General features: G+C 40.9%; 1 protein-coding gene across 3 annotated transcripts in view; it reads left to right on the plus strand.

Annotated features, from left to right (window-relative positions):
• Positions 1–12,720: 12,720 nt before the first annotated feature.
• Positions 12,721–24,548, plus strand: part of GKAP1 (G kinase anchoring protein 1) — an 87,908-nt gene continuing 76,080 nt past the window's right edge. For 2 of the 3 annotated variants that reach the window (XM_021927592.2, XM_021927594.2), the window contains exons 1-3: positions 12,721–13,042; positions 13,449–13,580; positions 23,914–24,172. In XM_021927592.2, coding sequence (XP_021783284.2) covers positions 23,957–24,172 — 216 coding nt within the window. In that variant the 5' untranslated portion in view covers positions 12,721–13,042; positions 13,449–13,580; positions 23,914–23,956. Of the gene's footprint in view, positions 13,043–13,288; positions 13,345–13,448; positions 13,581–23,913; positions 24,173–24,548 lie in introns of those variants that run through there. The other variant, XM_021927593.2, reaches the window with a different exon arrangement.

The following is a 24,548-nucleotide window of genomic DNA, read 5'->3' on the forward strand; positions in this document are numbered from 1 at the left end:
ATTAACATTAGTCATTTTCATATGTGGGCTGTAGTTGAACTTCACCGTCCTATCCTCTAGGAGTGAAAAGCAGTGAGGAGTTATCTGAGTTCAACTAATTGATCATTTTCATAATTTATAACTATTAAAGTCAAAGTGTTGTTGTTACTTTCTAGCATGCTTTTTCTAGATGGGAATACTGAGAACAGGGCAAGGTATTTTAATACTGAGGAGTTAATCTCCTTTTGAAATTTCCATCACCTGGGAGGGTTGGGCAGCATCTGAATTGTTCCATTCAAGGCCTGGGGCTAAGCCCATCTGTTTCACCAGATACTTTCCTGGCTAGCTCCAGGTGTCACCAGCTGTTAGACATGACTAGAATGACACAGGCTGTAATTTTATTAATAGAGTACATTAAATGATATTTTCTAAACCAGTCTTTAAAAAAAAATCTATTTATGAATCACTACCCCGCATCTAAAATCAAAATCATATTTTTCAAATGCAACACAAAGTAATTAGGAGGGAAATTACTATTTTTGCTACATAGTAAATAGTCTTGCTTTATCAAATAAATGCTTTATCAAATGAAAGCACTTTCAAAATTGAAGCGTCATATATGTTTAAGATTAAATTATAAGTAGGTTTTCTATACAGTTGGATGTCAAAATGGGATAACTGGCACACATGGTTGTTTATTTTATATATATGCAAATCATAAGACATCTTCTAAACAAATTCTCAGTTTTAGTTATATATATCTTCTAAACAAATTCTCAATTTTAGTTATATATGTTTCAACAGTATAAATAAGAGTATTCTCTGGGAAGATTCATGTGAATTCTAGCAAAAATGTTTTAAAGACCTGCTGAATCTATTTTTATAGGCATAGAAATGCTTCATGACTATTTCTTTGATTTATGAGTGAAAGAGGATGTTTTCTACTGGATCTTTGACGACCAGGTTTTGGCTATTTATTACTTATTTTTTTAGTAACAATTACATTTGTAAGTTGTTGAACTATGTCTAGAAAAATAACTTTTCTTAAAACTGATATGAATTTTAAACCCTATTTTCCCCCAAAGAAACTATAAAACAAGAAGTTAATTTTTTTGCACAAGTATAGGTATATGATCAAATAAAAAGCAAATCAGTCTTCATTTAGCATCTGAGACTTTTAGCTCCTAAATACAAGAAGTGTATTATAATTAAATTTAACATTACCATAGTGGCCTATCCTTCATAAACATTCAGAGGGAAACTCATTCCCCTTAGTTTGCAAGTATTTGCCAGTGTAAGGGATACTTTTTCTCTAGATCACAGCACCTATGACCTGAGCAGCCAAGTAAAGAGAGGGTCAAGACTTTAAGGGTAATGGAACCTACAATCATAAGTATTCTAGTCGATTGTGAACAAATAAATCAGAAAAGAAGAATACTAACATACAGTTTTCCTGAGTTACCTTAAGTGGTATGAGGTATTCTTAGTAAGGTTTATTACAAAATTCAGTATCTCCCATGAGAAAGGAAGCTAGGTTTAAGCATTTGATTATGTGAGTTTAGTTGGCCCTTCACCCTTCAAGACATGGGCCAGCACTGTGGGGTTAAGTTCTTACATGGGAAATAATCTGTACCTCTTCCAAAGGGTGGGCTGGTAGCTAAAGTTATTTATTTTCTGAAAACATTAAAAAATGGCATCTATATGTAAATGCTAAAATGTAAAGATGGGAATTTCTACAGGCTTTTAATTTATAGGCATTTCCCTGCTTTATATTTTCTATCAACCTTTATATTTTTGCTGATAGAGTTGAAAACTAAAAGCCCTATCCCTCAAGGAACTTATAGTCCAGTGATACTACTTATGGAGAGAGTAAATCAGGGTAAGGAAATAGAAAATTAGGGGTGCTTTTTCAGATGGTAATAATGTTTCTGAGCTCATATATACATAAAGCTGTAAGAACTACATGTAAACATACTGATGAAAAAATGCTTCTGTAATGTATGCATGCTCAAAAGGAGCAAGTATCATAAATTGTATCTGAACATGGAAATCACATCCAACCAGCTTTGATGGAAGAAGAAGAGCACTTTACAGTTTTAAGTCTTACGTTTGGGTCTTTGATCAATTTTGAATTAGTTTTTGTACATGGTATGAGGAAGGGGTCCAACTTCATTATTTTGCATGCAGATATCCAGTTGTGTCAATATAATTGGTTGAAAAAAACTATTCTTTCCTCATTAAATTGTCTTCATACATTTGTTGAAAATCAATTGACCATACAGGTTTATTTCTGCACTCAATTTTATTCCACTGGTCTATATGTCTGTCCTATGAAAGAACCACACTTCTTGATTATGTAGTAAATTTTGAAGTCAAAGTGTGAATCCATGAACTTTGTCTTCTTTTCCAGTATTTGTTGGTTATTTGGGGTCCCTTAAGTTTCCATATGAATTTGAGGACCAGTTGTCGATTTCTACAAAAAGGGAGACGGAATTTTGATAGGAATTGCATTGAATCTATAGATCAATTTGGAGAGTACTGCCATTTTAGCAATATTCAGTCTTCCAATCCATGAACTTGAGCTGTCTTTCCATTCTTTTAACCATGTTTTTTAGTTTTCAGTGTACATATCTTACACTTCTTTGGTTAAATTTATTTCTAAATATTTTTTTTGATGCTACTGTAAGTGGAATTGTGTTCTTAATTTCATTTTCAGATGGTTCATTGCTAGTGTCAAGAAATACAACTGCTTTTTATATATTGATCACTATTTATTTTTAGTGGATAATAAATTGGTTTAAGAACACATGCCATGAATCAAGAAACTTAGATGGTGCTTACCATACAAACTAATTTAATGAGCAGAAACTCCAACTACTTTTTTGTTGTTGTTGATAAAATTTTAGCTGTTTATTTTAAAGACTATTTCTTTAGGAATTGTTTCTATTTTATTTCTAGGCTAAGGGTGGTAAGAGCACAGTAGGTCATTTGGCATTTGTAGTCTATAGTACGAGATCTTTCATATGTATTTTTCCTATAAGTGAAACACAAAGGAACAATCCTGAGCAACCCATGTCTCTCTGTATCTTGAGAATACTTTCTATATATTCCTCAATGCTATATACTGTATTTTAAAGATTATACTGCTGACAAAGTTAATTTATTCAATAAACTTCTATGCGCTAGGTCTTCATGCTGAGTGCTAAATGCTAAAAGAAACAAAGCTTAATAAACCACAGATCCATCTGCCAAGGAACATACAGCCTGTTGAGGAAAGACAAGTAAACAGGCAGTTACATTTGAATTTGTTCATGCAACAACCATTTGAATGCAAACAATGAGCCTGGCACTGTAGTGACATACCAATGAGTAAAACAGACCAGGTCTCCGCTTTTAAGGGCTCACAAAGTAAAGAGGAATATAATGACTCTGGTAAAAATATAGAGGGTACTGTGGGAGTATGGAGGAAGGGCATCTAACTTTTAGGGGTAAGTGAGAATACATGGTATTTGGTTTTCTGGTTCCTGCACTAATTCGTTTAGGATAATTGGCCTCCAGCTGCACCCATGTTGTTGCAAAGGACATGATTTCGTTGTTTTTTATGGCTGTGACTATTTTGTTTTTCTTGGAGTTTATTATTTTCTTCTTCTTCCTCCTTCCTCCTTCCTTCTTTCTCCTTCTTCCTCCTTCTCTTTCCTCCCCCCTCCCCCTCCCCCTCCTTCTTTTCTTTTCTTCTCCTCTTCCTCTGCTGCTGCTTCCGCTTCTGCTTCTGCTGCTTCTTTCTTCTTTCTTCTTTCTTCTGATGGAGTCTGGCTCTGTTGCCCAGGCTGGAGTGCAGTGGTGTGATCTTGGCTCACTGCAAGCTCCGCCTCCTGGGTTCACACCATTCTCCTGCCTCAGCCTCCTGAGTAGCTGGGACTACAGGCACCCACCACCACACCCAGCTAATTTTTTGTATTTTTAGTAGAGACGGGGTTTCACCATGCTAGCCAGGATGGTCTCGATCTCCTGACTCCTGATCTGCCCGCCTAGGCCTCCCAAAGTGCTGGGATTACAGGCGTGAGCCACTGTGTCTGGCTATTCCCTTTTTCTTAAGTAGCTTAGTTTTATCTCTCTCTCTCTTTCTCTCTTTTTTTTTTTTGAGACTGGATCTCATTCTTTCGCCAAGGCTGGAGTGCAGTGATGCAATGATAGCCCATTGCAGCCTCAATCTCCCAGGCTCCCACCTCAGCCTCCTGAGTAGCTGGGACTACAGATGTGTACCAGTACACCTGGCTTTTTTTTTTTTTTTTTTTTTTTAAGGTAGAGACAAAGTCTCAAAATGTTGCCTGGCCTAGTCTCAAAACTCCTGAGCTCAAGCCATCCTCCCACCTCAGCTCCCAAAATGTTGGGATTACAGATGTGAGCCACCATACCTGCTGGTTGCTTAGTTTTCTCTATACCTATCACAATTACATCTCCGTATTTTCCACCAGAGTTGTGAAATTTTGTTCAAAAGGTTCAGACATATTAGGTAATCCATCATTTCCATTTTCTTTTCTTGGAGACATCCCTTCTAGAGGCTTCCATCCTCTAGTGTGCTCTCCAGGCCTGCTACACAGCTGACCTCCTGGAACCTCTCTTCACCTTCATCTAGGGCAGGGGTGTCCAATCTTTTGGCTTTCTTGGACCACACTGGAAGAAAATGAATTGTCTTGGGCCACACATAAAATACACTAACAATAGCTGATGAGCTAAAAAATAAAATAAAAAATCACAAAAAAAGTATGTTTTAAGAAAGTTTACAAATTTGTGTTGGGCCACATTCAAAGTCATCCTGGGCCACACACCACGGGTTGGAAAAGCTTGATCTAGGGAATTCTCTTTGTTTTCTGCTTTGTTGGAGTTCCGGTTTACCAGATCCCACGTTTTTCTGTTTCTTTTTCTTTTTTGAGACAGACTGTCACTCTGTCACCCAGGCTGGAGTATAGTGGCATAATCTCAGCTCACTGCAGCCTCTGCCTCTCAGGTTGAAGTGATTCTCCTGTCTCAGCCTCTCAAGTAGTTGTTATTACAGGCATGTGCCACCACATTGGTTTTTTTTTTTTTTAATTTTTTTATTTATTTTTGGTAGAGATGTGGTTTCACCATATTGGCCAGCCTGGTCTCAAACTTCTGGCCTAAAGTGATCCACCTGCCTCAGCCTCCCAAAGTTCTGAGATTACAGGTGTGAGCCACTGTGCCCAGCCACATGTTTTTCTGTTTCTTGATATACACCTTTACTTGGATGGAGTGCTCCTTCCAGCAGTTTCCTGAGGGAGAAGAGTATATGGAAGCTAAAATTTTTGAGAATTTCTTGATTTTGACATGTTTTCTCACTTTCTGCACTGCTTTTATTTCCTCCAAGTCCTTTTTTTCTTTCTTTCTTTTTTGAGACTGAGTTTTGCTTTTATTGCCCAGGCTGCAGTGTAGTAGCTTGTCCTCAGCTCACTGCAACCTCTGCCTCCTGGGTTCAGGCAATTCTCCTGCCTCAGCCTCCCAAGTAGCTGGGATTACAGGTGTGTGCCACCACGCCCAGCTACTTTTTTGTATCTTTAGTAGAGATGGGGTTTCACCATGTTGGCCAGGCTGGTCTCGAACTCCTGACCTCTAGTGATCCACCCTCCTCTGACCTCTAGTGATCCAACCACCTCGGCCTCCCAAAGTGCAGGGATTATAGGTGTCAGCCACCACACCTGGCCACTGAAGCTCTTTTTTTTTTTCTTTTCTTGTTTGTTCATTGTAGGTTCTGTCTTTCATGTAAGGAGGTTTCTTCAAATAAATGGAGATAATCAGCTGTTCACCACATTCAAGAATAAGGTGATAGCTGGGCATGGTGGCTCATGCCTGTAGTCCCAGCTACTTGGAAGGCTGAGGCAGGAGGATCTTTTTTGTTATTATTATTATACTTTAAGTTCTAGGGTACATGTGCACAACGTGCAGGTTTGTTACATAGGTATACATGTGCCATGCTGGTCTGCTGCACCCATCAATTCGTCATTTACATTAGGTATTTCTTCTAATGCTATCCCTCCCCCAGCCCCCACTCCCCAACAGGCCCCGGTGTGTGATGTTCCCCGCCCTGTGTCCAAGTGTTCTCATTGTTCAGTTCCCACCTATGAGTGAGAACATGTGGTGTTTGGTTTTCTGTCCTTGTGACAGTTTGCAGAGAATAATGGTTTCCAGCTTCACCCATGTCCCTGCAAAGGACATGAACTCATCCTTTTTTATGGCTGCATAGTATTCCATGGTGTATATGTGCCACATTTTCTTAATCCAGTCTGTCACTGATGGACATTTGGGTTGGTTCCCAGTCTTTGCTATTGTGAATAGTGCCACAATAAACGTACATGTGCATGTATGTTTATAGTAGCATGATTTATAATCCTTTCGATATAGACCCAGTAATGGGATTGCTGGGTCAAATAGTGTATTTAGTTCTAGATCCTTGAGGAATTGCCACATTGTCTTCCACAATGGTGGAACTAATTTACACAGGCAGGAGGATCATTTGAAATCAGGACTTTGAGGCCAGCCTGGGCAACACAGAGATACCCTATCTCTAAAAAACCTTTAAAATTTGTATTATTATTTTAGAGAGTCTCACTCTGTCAACCAGGCCGGAGTACAGTGGTGCAATCACAGTTCACTGCGGCCTCAAACTCCTGGCTCAAATCATCCTCCAAGCCTCAGCCTCCCAAGTAGCTAGGACTACAGGTGTGTACCACTAGACCCATCTAATTTTTTATTCTTTTCTGTAGAGATGGGATCTCACTATGTTGCCCAAGCTGGTCTTGAACTCCTGGGGTCAAGTGATCCTCCCACCTCAGCCTCCTAAAATGTTGGGATTACAGGTATTAGCCCGTGCACCCAGCCAAAATTTTTCAAATAAAAGAATGAGGCAATCAAATGTTGACAAGAGCCCTCGTAGGAACAATCAGGGATTGCTGACTATTGGGCTGACCGTAGGAGACAGGCAACAAGCCACACTCTTCACCATGGGATCCCCAAACCTCAGTATTTGGAGACCTCTTCTCTTGGAGCAGCTGGTTTTCCCCTAAGAGGAAGCTTCCAGTCTCTTGACAGGATCCCAGTATTCTAGGATCTGAATTTGTGAATGAAGCTGGGGGAAAGGGGTCTGCCTTATAATTTAATATGCACAAGTTCACTTAATTCTGCTTTTCTGTGTAGTGAGTCATCCCTGTCTTCAGCTCTGCCTGATGCCCGGGAGAGCTCTGAATCAACCTCTCCAGAAAGTAAACCACCTATCTTCTGGTGAATTTGGGCAGCATGGAATGGAGTAGGGTATATAGGGGAGGCAGGATCTCATTCTCTTTAGAAAACATTCACAGTGAATTCTCCTTTTCAGCCCTGCTCTCCCTCTACTTTCGAAGAGAAGGCAGCTCTAGTTTTAGAGCCTTTCCAGGGTGCTGTGACATGGATAGGTTCACTTAACGGCTGGTTCTGCCTCCTCCCAAAAGCTTAAGCAGTCACTTTGGAGGCTTTGGTAAGTCAGTGATCACTCATCCATCTGTTTTCCACGTTCCTAAGTTTTGTTGGCATTTTATTCAGCGGGGAGCTCTTTCCCTGTTTGCTTTTTCTTTACAGATTTATATCTTTTTTATTCCTTTACTGTCATTTTAATGAGGTCTCTGGAGTAAGTGGAGACAAACGTGTGTTCAATGAACTACGCTTAACCAGAAGTTCCTTGCCACTGGGTTTTAACATGTACAGATGTAATGAACATTTTCTAAGTAGGGAAAGTCCATGTACAGTCAAAGCAATTCCATAATAATTAGAAATAAGTATGATAATAGAATAACCATACCTAACTTAATGCTTATATGTACTTGTAGTCTTTAGAATGGTTGTGTGTGTGTGTGTGTGTGTGTGTAACGTGTCTTATCCTCACAATAACCTCATAATTCTACCCCTAGCAGTCTGAGTCCAAAGCCCCTACGTTATATAACATAGTACATCATTTCCCAAGCCACGAGTAATCTTATTTTCAATTTATCAGGTCTTTAGTCAATCCCCACTTATTGTTAACTTAAGCTATAACTGAAGTTTTAATTTTTTAATTTTTAATTTTAAGTTTTGGCCCAGGTGCTGTCGCTCATGCCTGTAATCTCAGCACTTTGGAAGGCTGAGGTGGGTGGATGACTTGAGATTAAGAGTTTGTAACTAGCCTGGCAACATGGTGAAATCCTGTCTCTACTAAAAATACAAAAAATAGCCAGGCATGGTGGCATGCATCTGTAGTCCCAGCTACTTGGGAGGCTGAGGCAGGATAATTGCTTGAACCGGGGAGGCGGAAGTTGCAGTGAGCTGAGACTGCACCACTGCACTCTGGCCTGGTTGACAGAGCAAGACTCCATCTCAAAAATAATAGTAATTTTAATTTTTGTGCATACACAGCAGGTGTATATATTTATGGGGTATATGAGATGTTCTGATACAGATGTTCTGATTATGCAATGAATAATAATCACATCATGTAAAACAGGGTATCTAGCTCTTTATAACCGAGGTTTTTAATGTAGATTTTGAACATTTACTATGCATTGTTTGATGTGGCAGAGCGAGCATCACTGTAGATGCATCTACTTGAAATACACGTTGGAGGTAGGACAGAGTAGTCTATGACAAGTTTTAAAGCACTGTCATTTAAATCGGAAAACCTGGCATGTGTCTGGTTTATAATACAGACAGATGGGCATTTCCTGTAAAAGAAGGCAGTTACCATTGTAATTTGAGAGGTCGGAGAGAAGCAATTAGAAATCTTACTTTAGCAACATAAAACGTGAAAGCATCTGTTTAATGAAATGTGATATTTGCAAGAGTTTAACATATTAAACCACTGATGTCCCTGTGCAGCCTAATTTGGAGAATTCAACCCCTCACTCATAGATGAAAGATTTTAGTACTAGGGCTACTATCACTCTCTCCAAAACTACACACTACTACAACACTATTGTGGTATTACTCGTGCGGTAATTCTTTGTGAGGGGTATTTGTATATATGTATGTACGTATGTAGAATAGATTATATATAACTAGGTGGATGTTCACTCAAAATCCTTACTGCATCTCAATTCCTTGACCTCCCTTCAGAGGATCTTGTACCCTCTGGTACCTCAATTATCCATTCTCAAATGCATTCCTTACACTCTAATATTACTGATAACTACAGCCCCTCCTCTAATTTAATTCAAGCCTCCACTCTCCAACCATCTCTTATCGTTCCAAGGTCATTCCATATAGTAACTAAACTTCAACAATTCTTCAACCTAATCAAAAACACCAATTCAGTCACTCTACCATCTTTCTACCGTTCTTCACTCCTCTCGTAACTTTACTTCTTACCACTTCTGAAATTATAAGGCCTCCTTTGCTTCTACCATCACCAACTCTGCCCTTAGCTCCTCATTATGCTTGCCTGGTCAAATCTCAGTCCTGGTTACTGCCAAAACTGCCTACTCAGTGCCTGCACATGAGCAACTGATTATGGCTGGAGAAAATTGCATAACCAAGTGGCTAGCCTCACTCTAAATTCATGACCACTTATTCAATGGGGCTCTTAGTAATGCCTGGAAACTTTACCATGTTCTTTAGTCAGTTCATTCTCCCTCACTCAAACTCTGATTTCACCTCCCTTCTTCTCTCTTCTTTTCTCATTACTTCCCATTAAGGACTACATTACCTAGAGTAGGCTAAACTACTATAACAAATAGACTGCAAAATGTTATGGCTCCAACTCAATAGAAATATATCTTGCTCACATAATTGGGTGTCCAGGTCAGTGGGTAGCTCTCCTTCATCCAGGCACCTTCTTTCTTGTGGCTCTGCCAACTCCGGAGGCTTGTGGTCATCTGCATAACTGAAGTAGAGTCACTGTGTCCACGGTCCAGCTGGCAGAAAGGAAAATGCATTAAAGAGGCACAAGTACTCTCAAAGTAAACGCCTTGGCCTGACAGTGGCAGACATAACATCTGCTCACGTCCTATAACTTAATACTTGACCATATGCAACTGGAAGACAGGCTGAGAAAAGCAGTCTGTGTTTTCAGGGAGAAGGGGAGACTAAATTGTGATGGACAATTAGCAGTCTGCCGAAATGATCTTGTTCCTCATTTTGCTGAGAAAATAGAAGCAATGGGAAGGGAAACTACTTTCTCCCACTGTCAAATCTATCTACGTATCTCGGTATGTCCCATATATGTGGGAACTGAGGAAGATGGGATCCCTAGACCAACCTCGACCAGAAAGGGGATCTTTCTTTCCAGGCTTTCAATGAGAACCATGTGGTCTTAAAGACCCTACCACCTAATCACAAAGTGCAAACATACCTTCTTTCCTTGTGCTTTTCAACCTCTGTGGTTTTGGATATTGTTGATCAACACTCCTTTCAGTCCTGCTTTTGTGAAACTCCAATTTACCTTGCTTATGATTCTGCATTACCCTATTCTCCTCCCACTTTCTGTTCTACACCCTTTCTTTGCTGGCTTCGCTCACCTAGATCAGAGCTTCTCAAACTTTTTGATGTGGCACAAATCTCTTCGGATTCTCGTTCAGTTGAAGATGCTGGTTCAGCAGGTCTGGGGCGGGCCCTGAGATTCTGAGTTTCTTTTTTTTTTTTTTTTTTTTTTGAGACGGAGTCTCGCTGTGTCTCCCAGGCTGGAGTGCAGTGGCGTGATCTCGGCTCTCGCTGTGTCTCCCAGGCTGGAGTGCAGTGGCGTGATCTCGGCTCACTGCAAGCTCCGCCTCCCGGGTTCACGCCATTCTCCCGCCTCAGCCTCCCAAGTAGCTGAGACTACAGGCGTCCGCCACCACGCCCGGCTAGTTTTTTTGTATTTTTAGTAGAGACGGGGTTTCACCATGTTAGCCAGGATAGTCTCGATCTCCTGACCTCGTGATCCACCCGCCTCGGCCTCCCAAAGTGCTGGGATTACAGGCTTGAGCCACCGCGCCCGGCCTGAGTTTCTAACTAACATCCTCATGTCAGTGCTGCTGGGCCACTGACCACGTTTTGAGGAGTGAGACTCTAAAGAGGGTGTTTTCCAAGATTCTGACCGTTGTCGTCTTATCTCACGGCAATACTACCGCTAGGCTGATTATTAATGAGTCTATTTTCTAGTTCGGTCCTCTTTCTCATACTACAAAACCTTTATTTCTAACATATTAGTGTCCATGGCTCTCTGGCTGTCTTGACAACCCTTTGAATTCTTAAAATGTCCAAATCTAAACTGATCTTCTCTCAAGAAGTAGCTCCTCCTTTCCTTTGTTTGTAATTGTCTCTTTTCAATCTTGCAATTATCTACAAACTCAAAACCTCCACTTTCTTCGATTTCTCTCTTCCTACCCACAATTAATCAATCAGTTGCCAAATTCTATAGATTCTGCATGCACATCATCTCTCAACCATGCTCTTTTAAATTCCCCTGGCTGTCCCTTTAGGTCAGACTCATCATTACCTTTTACCTGGCCTACAGTAGAACTGTCAGTTTTTCCACCTCTAATTTCTGCTTCCCCTCACAGATAAATCAATAGTGCAAAGAAAAAAAACCTTCTTTTCTTCCCCCAAACTTCTAAACCATGAAAACTCAAAATGCTGAATTAAATACAAATTCATCCATTTGGTATCTTAGGCCCCATACTCCTTTGTCTCTGCCACTTCTCAACATACCCTGGAGTCTTTGCTCTTTCCCCAACACAACTTTCACTGATTCGCCTTCGTATATATACTCATGCTATCCCTTCTTGCTGTAAAACTCTGTCTCCTTCAAGGTCAATCCCAAATGCCTACTCCTTCATGCTGCCTTTCTTTCTTTATCCCCAAGACAGATATACACGGTTCTTTGATTCCCAGCAGTACTCTGCCACTTTTCACATGGAACCTATCATGGTTTGTCTTTCATTGTCTATTTTATCTTTGTTTTATTCCTTAGTTATTTGAAGGCAAAGATATCTTCAACTCCCCTCTGTAACTCTGCAGCATCTTACCTGTGGGGCGTCTACTATTAGTTGAATCAGGGGGATTTATGGAGATAATGTGATGCGCTGGTAAGCTCACAGAATTGGAAGCCAGTACGGCTGGGTGCCGGCTCTCCCGTTTATTAGCTGTGAGGCTTTGGGTAAGTCACTTAACTTCGCCCGTAGTTAGACCACTACTACCTGATGGAGATAACGTTAAAGCGCCCTGCAACTCTACAGGGAACGGAGAAATGTTATTTTCCTTACAGAGAGCTGATGCAGTCTTGCTACTGGAATCTTGACTTGCAGGACCATCCCTACTGCACTGCCTGGAGGTCGAACCTCACGTTGCAGGGAACCCGGGCTACCAGGTCCCACCGCCCTTTTCCACTCCAGGGCCCTCTAACTGCTCTCCGAGACGCAGGTGATCCTGCCTTGCTGCGGGGGAGTGGCCTGGAGTCTCATTCCCTCGGGAGGCCTCCCTCCTTCCACCCGCTCGAGAGCCCTTCTCTTCCCTGTGACCCCGAAGACCGTGGTGCCGCCGCCTACGTGAGGCGTTTGGACCCTGCCCGGCCCCCGTAGCTCCCCTTCTCCAGCAGGTGGTTCTGGTCCTCTCCCCCAACTCGGGCGCGCACGTCACCAGCGAACCTCTAACCAGCGCCAGCGCCGCCACCAACCGCGAAAATAAACAAACCCCCGCGCACGGCGGACGCGCCAGGCCCCGCCCCCGCCCCCGCCCCCGCCCCCGCCCCGAGGCTCTCACGCCGCCCCCTCCGCCCGGGCTTCCCTCCACCCTCCGCCCGCCCGCCTGCTCGCAGCCGCGCTCTCCCCGCCCCTCACCGCAGCCTGCAGCCGCGCTCACCGCCGCGGTCCGCCCCGGCGCCCCGGGACCCGTTAGTGCCCAGCCCGCGGGCCGACCGCGACCCCAGCCCGGCGCGAGCCTGCCCCCAGCCCTGCCGACACTTGACCCAGACCAGTCTCAACGCCCAGTGTGGCCGCCCGGGGAGCCGCGGGAGAGGCGGCGGCGGGGGGAGGAGGGAGAGGAGGGCCGAGCTGGCGGCCCGGGAGGCCCGGTGAGTACGCGGAGGCGGGCCCGCCTCGCGGGGGTCCGCTCGGCGCCCCGGAGGCGTAGGCAGCGGCTCGACAGCGCTCCCCTCGGCGCCCCGGGGCTCGGGTGGCGGGGACTCGGCCTGAGGCGACGGGCCCCACTGGCCGGAGCCGCTGGGCAGAGGGCACGGGAGGGCCGCTCCGCGGAAAGGGCCGCGGCCCGACGCTGGGCGCAAGGCTCCGGGCGGCGGAGAGGGACTCGCAGCAGACTCCCAGGCCGGCGGCCGCTGAGCCTCCTGAGACCCCGCGGGGGCCGCTCGAGTGACAGGTGCCACCGTCCCCTCCCCGCCGCTGGCGCCCGCGCTGCCTCCCGGGGAGCTGGGCGCGCGGAAATTTCTGGAGCAACGACCTGACTCGTTTTCTCCCTTTCAGGTTTTGAAGCCGCTTCTCTGCCCGAGTTAGGTTTCGCCCAGCGCAATTTCTTTCTCTATGTACTTTGCGAATAAGTTTCGGAGCATCGGTTAACAGCCTATGGGTGAAATTTGGCTTTCATTCATGAATGAGGTATAGTGAATTACTTTTTGAATATAGTGCTCCTCCTCCTCCCCCGCCAGCTATTGAAAAGTAAACGAACTTGATTTTTTTTCTTCTGTTATTGTTTGGAACAGCCTTTCCGAATTTTTGTCAGATCTCGAGCATTAGGGTGCTTCATAAATATTGAACAGTAATGACAAAAATAGTTTATCAAATTGATTGCCTTTTCTCTTCATCCTCTTTTTCACTCTTTCACCAGATTTTTCAGAGTTGATGCTAATGCTTTAATTGGAAGGACTAATGAAAGATCATCTGTCTTATACTAAAAAGCCAGAGACACTTGTCTTCACCATTTAGCCTTGTCTGTTGTGTAGTAAATGTGCCTGGGATTGTAACTGGAATCATTTAATAAATGTGACTTGTAGTTATAAAAATATTTGAGAAGCTTTTTGGCTAATTAAAATATTAAAAATCTTCATAGAAATCTAGATTTCTTTTCTCAACAGATTTATAACACTACAGTAGCTTCAATTCTGGAGTGAGAGCAAAACCCAGAAGCTGACCAAAAGAACATTGTGGGCAAATGAAAATACATGTACTTTACTCGTGGGAGAATCTCTCAGGTCCTCACTCAGTACCTGCTTGTATTTTTTAACTTTCTTGGCGTACAGAAAGTGGGAACTGCAGATTGGAGAGGGATGGCAGTACTTTACTATGAGGAAAAAATGGAGTTTGGGGCATACCCATTGGGTTTACTTTATTTACAGTGTGTTTGGAGCAGTTTTAGTATGCACTTCACATTTGCTGATTGTGAACCCTTTTTTTCCCTCCCTGAGGCGGAGTTTTGTTCTTGTTGCCCAGGCTGGAGTGCAATGGCGCTATCTTGTCTCACAGCACCTTCTGCCTTCCAGGTTCAAGCAATTCTCCTGCCTCAGCCTCCTGAGTAGCTGGGATTACAGACGCCCGGCTAAGTGTGTGTGTGTGTGTGTGTGTGTGTGTAGTAGAGACAGGATTTCGCCTTGCTGGCCAGGCTGGTCTCGAACTCCTGACCTCGTGATCCGCCCACCTGGGCCTCCCAAAGTGCTGGGATTACAAGTGTGAGCCACCACACCCGGCCTGTGAACCCTAATTTTTAAGAAGCCAAAGTGAAAGATACTGTGTGGTTATTTGAAGAACAGAACATGAAATAACACAATTTTTTATTTCACCAGGTGTTAAATCAGTGATACTTGGTGCCATTTCATATTACGCTCAGTTAATTTAGCTCTAAGTTATACCATTTCGTATTACGCTTAGTTAATTTAGATCTAAGTTATGTTTCAGTGAGGCCACACTAATTGGCATCTACATTGATACCTTTTTGGTCAGGCTAATTGGTAGTGTTAATATAAGATGGCTATCATTCATCTTATAAAAAGTGATATACTTGGTTGTTCTTAAGGAGTTTATATATATTGTGTGTGTGTGTGTGTGTGTGTGTGTGTGTGTTGAAGTTCCCTAATTGTGGTCTTCTGGACTGAGATATGGCTGCTGCTGTCTGTCTTGATTCTAGTGAGGTCATAGTGGAGAGGGATAAGGTCATAATGGCAGTGTGCCTCCAAACCTTGATAGAGGCCAAGACTACCAGCTACTTAGGAATTCTTCTGCTTAGGTGGGCGTGGTAGTGCATGCCTGTAATCCCAGCACTATGGAAGGCCGAGGCTGGAGGATTACTTGAGCTCAGGAGTTCGAGATCAGCCTGGGCAACATAGTGAGACCCAATGTATACGAAAAGAGAAAAAAAAAAAAAAGAAATTCTCTTGCTTGTAGCTTGGGCTATTCATTTTTAGAAGCAGTTTACTTAAGCAACCAATGCATCCTAATTCTTTTAAATTAACACTTTTGTTTTTTGTTTTTTTGAGACAGTCTGTCGCTCTGTTGCCAGGCTGGAGTACAGTGGCGCAATCTCAGCTCACTGCAACCTCTGCCTCCCAGGTTCAAGCGATTCTCCTGCCTCAGCCTCCCAAGTAGCTCGGACTACAGGCACGCACCACCACGCCCAGCTAGTTTTTGTATTTTTAGTAGAGATGGGGTTTCATTGCATTGGCCAGGATGGTCTCGATCTCTTGACCTCGTGATCCACCCACCTTGGCCTCCCAAAGTGCTGGGATTACACGCGTGAGCCACCAAGCCCAGCTGGCTTAAATTGACACTTTAAAACCAGATATGCTTCCTAGACAATATTGGTTGTGGCGATTAGTTAGAATGGCACTTACCATGATGAAACAACTTTGAACTGCTAATAATTGCTCATGCACATCTGCATTATGGGACTTGAGGATTGTCTATTGTGTACTTCATGTTTTTCTTTTTCTACTTGTAGGGCACATCTTTCACTGCATAGATAGCTGTGTACTTGAAGAATGTAAACATGAAGAAAACACTAAGTTCAATAAATGTGTCTTCTGTGTGTCAGGTCCTGTGGTGTTTGTAAGGGATAGAAACTCTTTGTCTTTCAGGATCTTGAAACCAGGATATTAGGGACTAGGCACAACAATAAAGAGATAATTTTTTGGAGTCCATTCAATAATAGTAAGTTTAAAATATGGAAATATTACAGAGGCGGAATGTTTGACTTCTAGAACAGGTCAGAGAACGCTTCATAGATATGCTAGCACCTGAGCATGATTTTGAGGAATAAATGGAAGTTTTTCGTTTAAGAGATAGATGGCATCGTAGACAAAAGAGAACAGCATAGTTAAAGATATGAACAAGTAAACTAATTGTGTGTTCAAGAAATTTCAAGTTGTTTTTTCTTGGAGTACACGCAAAATCTGAAGAAAGAGGGTTGCCGTAGAAAGCGCTAACATGCTGTTACATTTAATAAGTCAAATAATTGGCTTTTTGGGTATGAAGTATTTGTAAAATAGAGACTTTGTTATACTTTTGACATTGCTGTCATCTTTTTTTTTTTTTTTTCTTTTTTGACAAAGGATCTCAGGTTGTCACCCAAGCTGTAGTGCAGTGGCACAATCACTGCTCACTATAGCCTCGACCCCTAGGCTCAGGTGATCCTCCCACCTTAGCCTCCCAAGTACCTGGGACCACAGTCATGCACTGCTATGCCTGCTAACTGTTGTACATTTTGTAGAGAAGGAGTTTTGCCATGTTTCCCTGACTGATCTTGAACTCCTGGGCTCAAGCAGTCTGCCCACCTCAGCCCTTCTAGAGTACCAGAATTACAGGCATGAACCACCACGCCTGGCCTACTGCCATCTTAAGTATAAATTAATAGTTTTTAGTAGTGGTAGTCTTTACATTGTGGAAGATAGTAGAATATATATTTATAAATGGTGAACTGCCTGCATATTGAGAATGTGTGTTTATTTCACATTTTGCCCTGAAGCGTTTCTGTTTTTAAAATTATCTTGTAAATTTATTTTGTCTTCTTTCAACTATACATTATCCTTGAAATTAGTTTTATCATTTATTTTATGAGATAGGGTTTTGCTATGTTGCCTGGGCTGTCCCAAACTCCTGAACTTAAGTGATCTCCTGCCTCAGTCTCCCAAGTTGCTGAAATTACAGGTGTGCACCACTGAGCCCAGATATCCCTGAAATTGTTTTTAAAAGGAGCTCCAAGGGAAGAGGGGAAATATATAAATAAAATAATCATTAGAGTTCTGCACCAAAAACCTGATTTGTGTAGTATTTTAATAATATGCAAATGTTTAATATACAGTATTAGCCACCATATTCATAGACTAATGTATGTAACTTAATTGGCAGTCCAGTGTATTTTCATTTGCATTGTATGCCTTAATTATTATGTGTATATAAATGACTGAGCATAGAAGCGTCTAACTTTTAAAGACCAAATGTATTTGAAGAAGTATAGAGAGGGAGGGAGAAGAGCTGTGTTTGAATCTGTTTATTCTAACATCTCTTAGATGTGACTGTATGTGGAGATGCAGAAGTTTAGGACACAGGACTGAAGGAATACTAACGTTACCTAGCCATGACCTGAAATACAGTATCTTTTAAAAGCCTAATGTTTTCATAGTCTCCCTATTTATTTCTTTCTCATCAAGGTTAAAAAAAAAGTTACAGAGGAATTCCTGGATTGCATAACATGACTATCTTTTTGAAAATTCTGAAAAATTAGTTAATGAGGGTACTGTTCTCTTGAAAGTATGCAACATATTAGTCTTCGATAGTTGCTCTCTGTCATTTGACTTCTGCATCACTGATATGAATGGCCAAAGGCATCTCATTGTCAATTCTGACCTGTAGTTGCCCTTTCTAAATTTTGACACAGGGCAAAAAAAATCAATATTGTATTGATTACATTATGCTTAACTTTTTCAACTTGTGTATAGATAACCATTTGTTCTTTCTGGGTTTTTTTTTTTTTTTTTTTTTTTTTTTTGAAGTAATACGATCATTGTAGAGCTGGGCATGGCGACTCATTCCTGTAATCCCAGCACTTTGGGAGGCTGAGGTAGGGGGATTGCTTGAGCCTAGGAGTTCAAGACCAGTCTGGCAACATGGCAAAACCCTGACTCTGCAAAAAATTAGCCAGGCATGGTGTCACATGCTTGTAGTCCCAGCTACTCGGGAGGCAGAGGTGGGAGAATCACCTGAGACCAGGAAGTCGAGGCTGCAGTGAGCCATGATCACACCACTGTTCCAGCCTTGGTGTGGGAGTAAGACCCTGTCTCAGTTGAAAAATATATATATATATGTGTGTGTGTGTGTGTGTATGTATGTGTGTGTATATATATAGTCATTATAGAACATTTGGGGAAATAGTAAAAACTATAGAAAGGAAAATTAGTGAGTAATCCCATGTATTTCTTCTTTTTGGTATGTGTATAAATAATAGACATATTTAGAAATTGGGGATTATTTTCATATTAAGTTTTAGTCCCTTCTTTCATTTAAAATTACATTTCCTACTCTTCCACTTCTGAAGTACTGGTCAGCGTACCTTTTGACATAGTATGTAGATTTCTGTCAAGGCTGTTGAGGTAGATGATGTGTTGATATGTTGGCTATTTTTTTTTAAGTATAACATAGCACAGATGATTGAGCCCTTCCGGTTGTTTCATCTATCCCCTTAGCTGCAGATTAAGTAGTATTATTTTTTGTCTTTAATATTTACTGTTAGGTAAAGTATAATATAATGGCAAGTGGCTGCCACTATCTTCCTCTTTTTTTTGCACCTTACCCTGATCAAACAAGGGATCGTTAAAGGAGCATTTCCCCCTTTCCATTTTACCCTTTCGGAAGTTAAGACATGTTAACACATAGGTTGCTGATGTGACGTAGCATAGGTAGCTGCTTTACCAGAAAAATAATTTTGTCTTTTGAGTGTTTGTCATTGGTTTTTTTCTTGATTAACAGTATTTGTCATAATACTTTCTTTTTGCTTTGTCTTTCTTTTGTTACTTTTCATTCATTCAAGAAACATTTAGTATCTATTGTATGCCCACTATTTAAGATATAGTCTCAAATGTGACTCTTGGGTTTCTGGTAGATAGGTATTTTCCTTCTGTAGTATGTTATGTGTAATCTTTAGATCTTTAACTCTTTTCACTGGCTGACCACTCACCTACTACTCAATGCCTAAAAACATTTTTCTTTCATTTCAAAGATTAAAGCCTTAGCTTGTATAGGGGCCACATGTTGTTTAAGTTTCAAAACACTTTGCAGTGGAGTCAGGCATGCTTAGTCAAATTTTTAAATAGTTTGTACCAATTCTCCTATGTCTCATAGTGTCTCATGGCACATTTCAGTCTAATAATAATAGTAACACCCGTAAATGCGTATATAGTCATGTGCTGCATTAACTATGTTTTGTTTTGGTCAATGATGGACATATAAAGCAGTATTTTTATTGTACTTTTTCTTTAGATACACAAATACTTACCATTGTGTTACAGTTGCCTCTGATACAGTCACATGCTATACAGATTTGTAGCTTAGGAGCAATAGGCCATACCTTCTAGCCTAGGTGGATAGTAGGCTGTACCAGTTAGGTTTGTGTAAGTACACTGTGTGATACTCACACGGTGATGAAATCACCTAATGATGCATTTCTCACAACGTATCCCCATCATTAAGTAATGCATGACTATATTGAGTGCTTCTGGCTACTGTTCTAAGTACTTTACATATATTAACTTCTTCAGTCTTTACAACAACTCAGAGAGATCAAGTAGGTTGCTCAAGGACTTACAGTAAGTAGCAGGTTGGGTGTGATGGGCATTCTGGCTCCAGGTCAGTGGTCTTGTGCTGGTGCTCCCTGCCATTTGCTTTTTGCATTACTGACACAAAGAACCAGAGGCATCTCATTCTCCCAAAACTGGAAAGAGATTTAAAGGTGTCTGTATTGAACTAGATGGAAAAAAATGTGAAAAACGTTTTTGTTATAGTATATGATGAAGATAAGTAAAACAATGTAAATTAATAGGAAAGATACTAAATGTTGAATTTCTATAAAACTTCAGACTCTTTTCAGGGTTTCTAATGAGATAATTGTACTTGCTTCTGTGAACATTAACTTTTCATTTTTAAAATCAGTTTATCCACCAATGAAAATATTCAGTTCCTGATCTAGACTTTTAAATAATGATTTCTTAGGATTGAGTGTCCATTAAAACTTCATTTGTATGAGGTGGTAATAAAAACAAGCAATTTTTATCTAAGCATTCAGTAATTTGCAACAGTTGGAATTATTTTTAAATATCTAACAGCTCTTTTCATCAAAAATGTAATAGAAAATTTCTTGTGATAAAGATGAAAGGATTTGGGGCAGTTGCGGTGGCTCATGTCTCATGTCCCAGCACTTTGTGAGGCCAAGGCAGTAGGATCACTTGAGCCCAGGAGTTTGAGACCAGCTTAGGCAACATAGGAAGATCCCCATCTCTATAAAAAGTAGAAAAAATTAGCCAGGCATGGTGGCACACACCTGTAGTCCTAGCTACTCAGGAGGCTGATGTGGGAGAATCATTTCAGCCCAGGAAGTCAAGGCTGCAGTAAGCCATAATCAGGCTACTGCACTCCAGCCTGGGTGACAGAGCGAGACCCTGTCTCAAAAATAAACAAATGAATAAATCAGTGAATGACAGGATTTCAGATTCAATTGGACTTTGTAATTTCAAGTGTTTAAAAGTAATGACAAAGTTCTAGGTGACAGAAAGCATATGCATTGTTTGAGCAGTCACCTTGCAGCTAGATTTGATGTTGCTGAAAATGGATGTCACTGGCAAATGGGGAAAAATATAATCAATACAGAGATTTAAGGCTGTTGCTTTAAGGAAACCTTGCTCCCTAGATTTTGGGCTCCCCCGTTCTTGACTTCCTACTTATTCTACCGTGTGCCTTGCTGTTGAGGCACCTTGAACATAATCTTCCAACAGTTTTACAAGCCTGTCTATAATAATGGGTAACAGTGCATTCTGCAGTTGTCTGATGAGGTAGATTACTAGGACTTGGAGCACTTCCCTTTTCATAGTTGACATAACTCCAGAGTGGCATGTGCAGGAGCTACCCATTGAGGAGCACCGGATGAGGTTGCTTGTATCTGGAAGTGACTGGAACAGAGGCTCTTACTTTTTCAGGGGTTTCCGGCTGCCCCAAGGCCTAAGGGAAACTGTCTAAGGATACCCTGGTAAGATAGCTCTGTCTTATGCTACAGAAATAAAATTTCTATGAGCCTTGGAGAGATGTTTCAGAATAGAAATTTATGAACATTTAATGCATGCAAATAATCCATATATGAAATTCACAGTTTTCATATCAGTCCTAGAATGGAAAGAAATTTCTTTGTGTAAGTTATAAGTCATGATAAGGCTTCAATAAGCAATCTGAAAATCTCAGCAGCTGAAAGCAGCGAAGTTGCTTTCTTGCTCAAGCTGTATGTCCATCACAGGTTAGTAAGGGGGTTTTTCACTGTGGTTGCAGACTTTATTAGATCTGGCTGATAGAGATTCAATCTCAGTATACGCTTCTGCAATCACAGAAGCAAGGAAAAGAGGACACGTTGAACCACACACTGACTTGTAAAGCTTTTTAAAGTTTGTATTTCACTGGCCAAAGTAAGTTACCTAGTTATGCCTGCCTTCAACAGAGAAGTGATGTATAGTGTAATTCCCCTTCAGGGAGGGACAGTGAATATTTGTGAACAGTAATACAGCTGCCACTTCCAATTAATAGCCCCAACATTTAAAATTGAATATAATGATAGTTGAACAATTATATAGGATTATTGTACCTTGAGTGCTCAAGAAAGTAACATTTTATATAGGATTGTTACTATTTTTTTGAGAGAGAGTCTGACTCCGTTGCTCAGGCTGTAGTCAGTGGTGCAATCTCAGTTCACTGCAACCTCCACCTCCTGAGTTCAAGAGATTCTCATGCCTCAGCCTCTGGAATAGCTGGGATTACAGGTGCGCATCACCATGCCCAGCTAATTTTTTGTATTTTTAGTAGAGACAGGGTCTCACTATGTTGCCCAGGCTGGTCTCAAACTCCTGGCCTCCAGTGACCTGCCCACCTCAGCCTCCCAGAGTGCTGGGATTACAGGTGTGAGCCACTGCACCCGGCCTATAGGATTATTTTAATAAAATATGTTGAGGTTGAAGCAGAATTCATCTTTTCCATAATATTTCTGGAATTTCTTTTCCATTTTGAAACATTTTCTCCTTTGTCATAACTTATGAAACTTTCATTCCCATGCTTGCAGGAAAGATTGGAAGCAAAAATCTGTCACAATTTATCATGTGGTATCATCTCTGTACATTGTCATATTTTGTCTTGATTTGCATATTTCTAGACACAAGCAATTTGTCTTAACATGATATTGTAATAAAAATGCTATAATTTAATGACGGCTAGACAGCATCTTCAGACCTCAGTTCTTACTGTGATTTTTCTTCGTTGTGTACCAAAAACTTAAAAGATTTCCAAATGTTTTTCTGGTTACTTAAGGTGGAAGATTGAATATGTACTTCTCATTTTTCTTCCTTCCTGAAAACATACAAACGATAGTGTGTGGTTGGCTTTCAGAATGGATCTCGATGATCCTTACTTCTTAGTATTCACCTTTACATAGCCCTTTCCCACAATGAATAGGGTGGACCTGTGTGATAATGTGATGTAGTAAGAAATATATATGTAACCAGTGGGATATTGTGGAAATGACAGCAGTTCATTCAGATATGAACACTGTGAATCAAGACATAGGATAAAACTATAAAGAAAAGCAAAGGAGTAAGTTGTACGGAAATCGGGATACTTGTTACCTCTGGCTGGTGCAGTGGGGGAATGCAATTGGAGAGAAGCATAGGAGTCAGTTAACGTTTTGTTAACCTTTGTGCTGGCTACTTGGAGTGTTCATCTTAATTTTTTCAAACTGAATACTTTGTTCAGTTTCTGTGTACCTGAAACATTTCAAAATACAAATTTCTGAGTTGCCGTTCTGTTAAGACAATCTGTGTCTTTTTTAATTGGAAGAGTACTTAGTCTTCTGGTTGTTACAGGGCTTCTTAATTTGGACTTTCAGATTAAGATTCAGCAAATCTAGGTCCAAGTGGAGACTCAGCCACTAACTTCCAGAAAGAACTAAGGGAAGTCACATAACCAACTTAAACTCCACTTACCTTAGCTGTATAACTAAAGGATTTGGATTAGGAGCTACTGGGGGACTTTTAAGATCCCTTCTAGGTCTAAACGGTTGTGGAAAAGCTGACGGCACATGACATGAAGCTACACTCACCTATGCTTGCATGGAAGCTAGTGAATTAAAACATAATGCAGAAGGCATTTTGAAAAGTTTCCTTTGGTTGAGAGAATTTAAGCTCTTTATTTTTGCTGTCAGTTCTAAATCACAGTCTCCAGAATCAAACTTATGGTAGTATTTTATATATGATAAAAATGGTATTCTGTCTTTACTCCTTTTTTTCTTTTATTGGAAGTTGGGAGTTAACATGTAGTTGGACTAAAGATCTTTTTTTGTGTATAATGAAAAAATGATACTCTTTTCCACTGTAAACCATGTTGATTTAGAATGTTCTTTATAAATATGTATATATTACAGAATTATTGAGAGAGGAAAACCATGCATTTTTAAAGTATACATGGAAAAATGAGCACATTATATCTGTGAAATCTTATGTCATTTTTCTATTGTAAAATGTTACATTGTTTGCTTAAATATAAAAGTATGTTACTGCTAATAGTGCTGTGGGTATTAATCCAAATTTACTAAAGCCAGTGTCAGAAGAAATTTACTTTATATACATATGGTTGTTTTAGCATCTACAACAGATTTTACTGAGTGTTTGTTTACCCATCTGCCTATTCTTCTTCCTCCCCACAGAAATTGTTCTTGACAGAAGTATTTTAAAAGAAAAATCTTTACGATGGCCTCCGCAGTACTTAGTTCTGTTCCCACTACTGCTTCTCGTTTTGCCCTGTTACAAGTGGATAGTGGCAGTGGTTCTGATTCAGAACCTGGAAAAGGTAAAGGTCGAAATACTGGAAAGTCTCAAACTTTAGGAAGCAAGTCAACTACAAATGAGAAAAAAAGAGAGAAAAGAAGAAAAAAGAAGGAACAGCAACAGAGTGAAGCAAATGAGGTAACACTTAAAATTATTTGTGTTGTCTGCTTTCCCAATAGACGATAATCATCCTGAGAACAGATACTATCTTGTTCACCTATGTATTCATAGTACCTGTTACACAGGTATTCTGTAAATATTACTTCAATGAATGGATGTGAATTTGTGTATATTTAAAATAAAATGTAATGATCTTTTTTTTTTTTTTTTGAAACAAGCTCTCACTCTGTCACCTAGGCTGGAGTGCAGTGGGATGATCACACTTCACTGTAGCCTCAACCTCCTAGGCTCAAGGTGTCCTCACACCTTAGCCTCCTGAGTAGCTGGGACCACAGGCACACACTGCCATGCCTGGCTAATTTTTGCATTTTTTGTAGAGATGGAGTTTTGCCGT

The sequence above is a fragment of the Papio anubis genome, chromosome 13 (assembly GCF_008728515.1).
Source record: "Papio anubis isolate 15944 chromosome 13, Panubis1.0, whole genome shotgun sequence".
Lineage (NCBI taxonomy): Eukaryota > Metazoa > Chordata > Mammalia > Primates > Cercopithecidae > Papio > Papio anubis.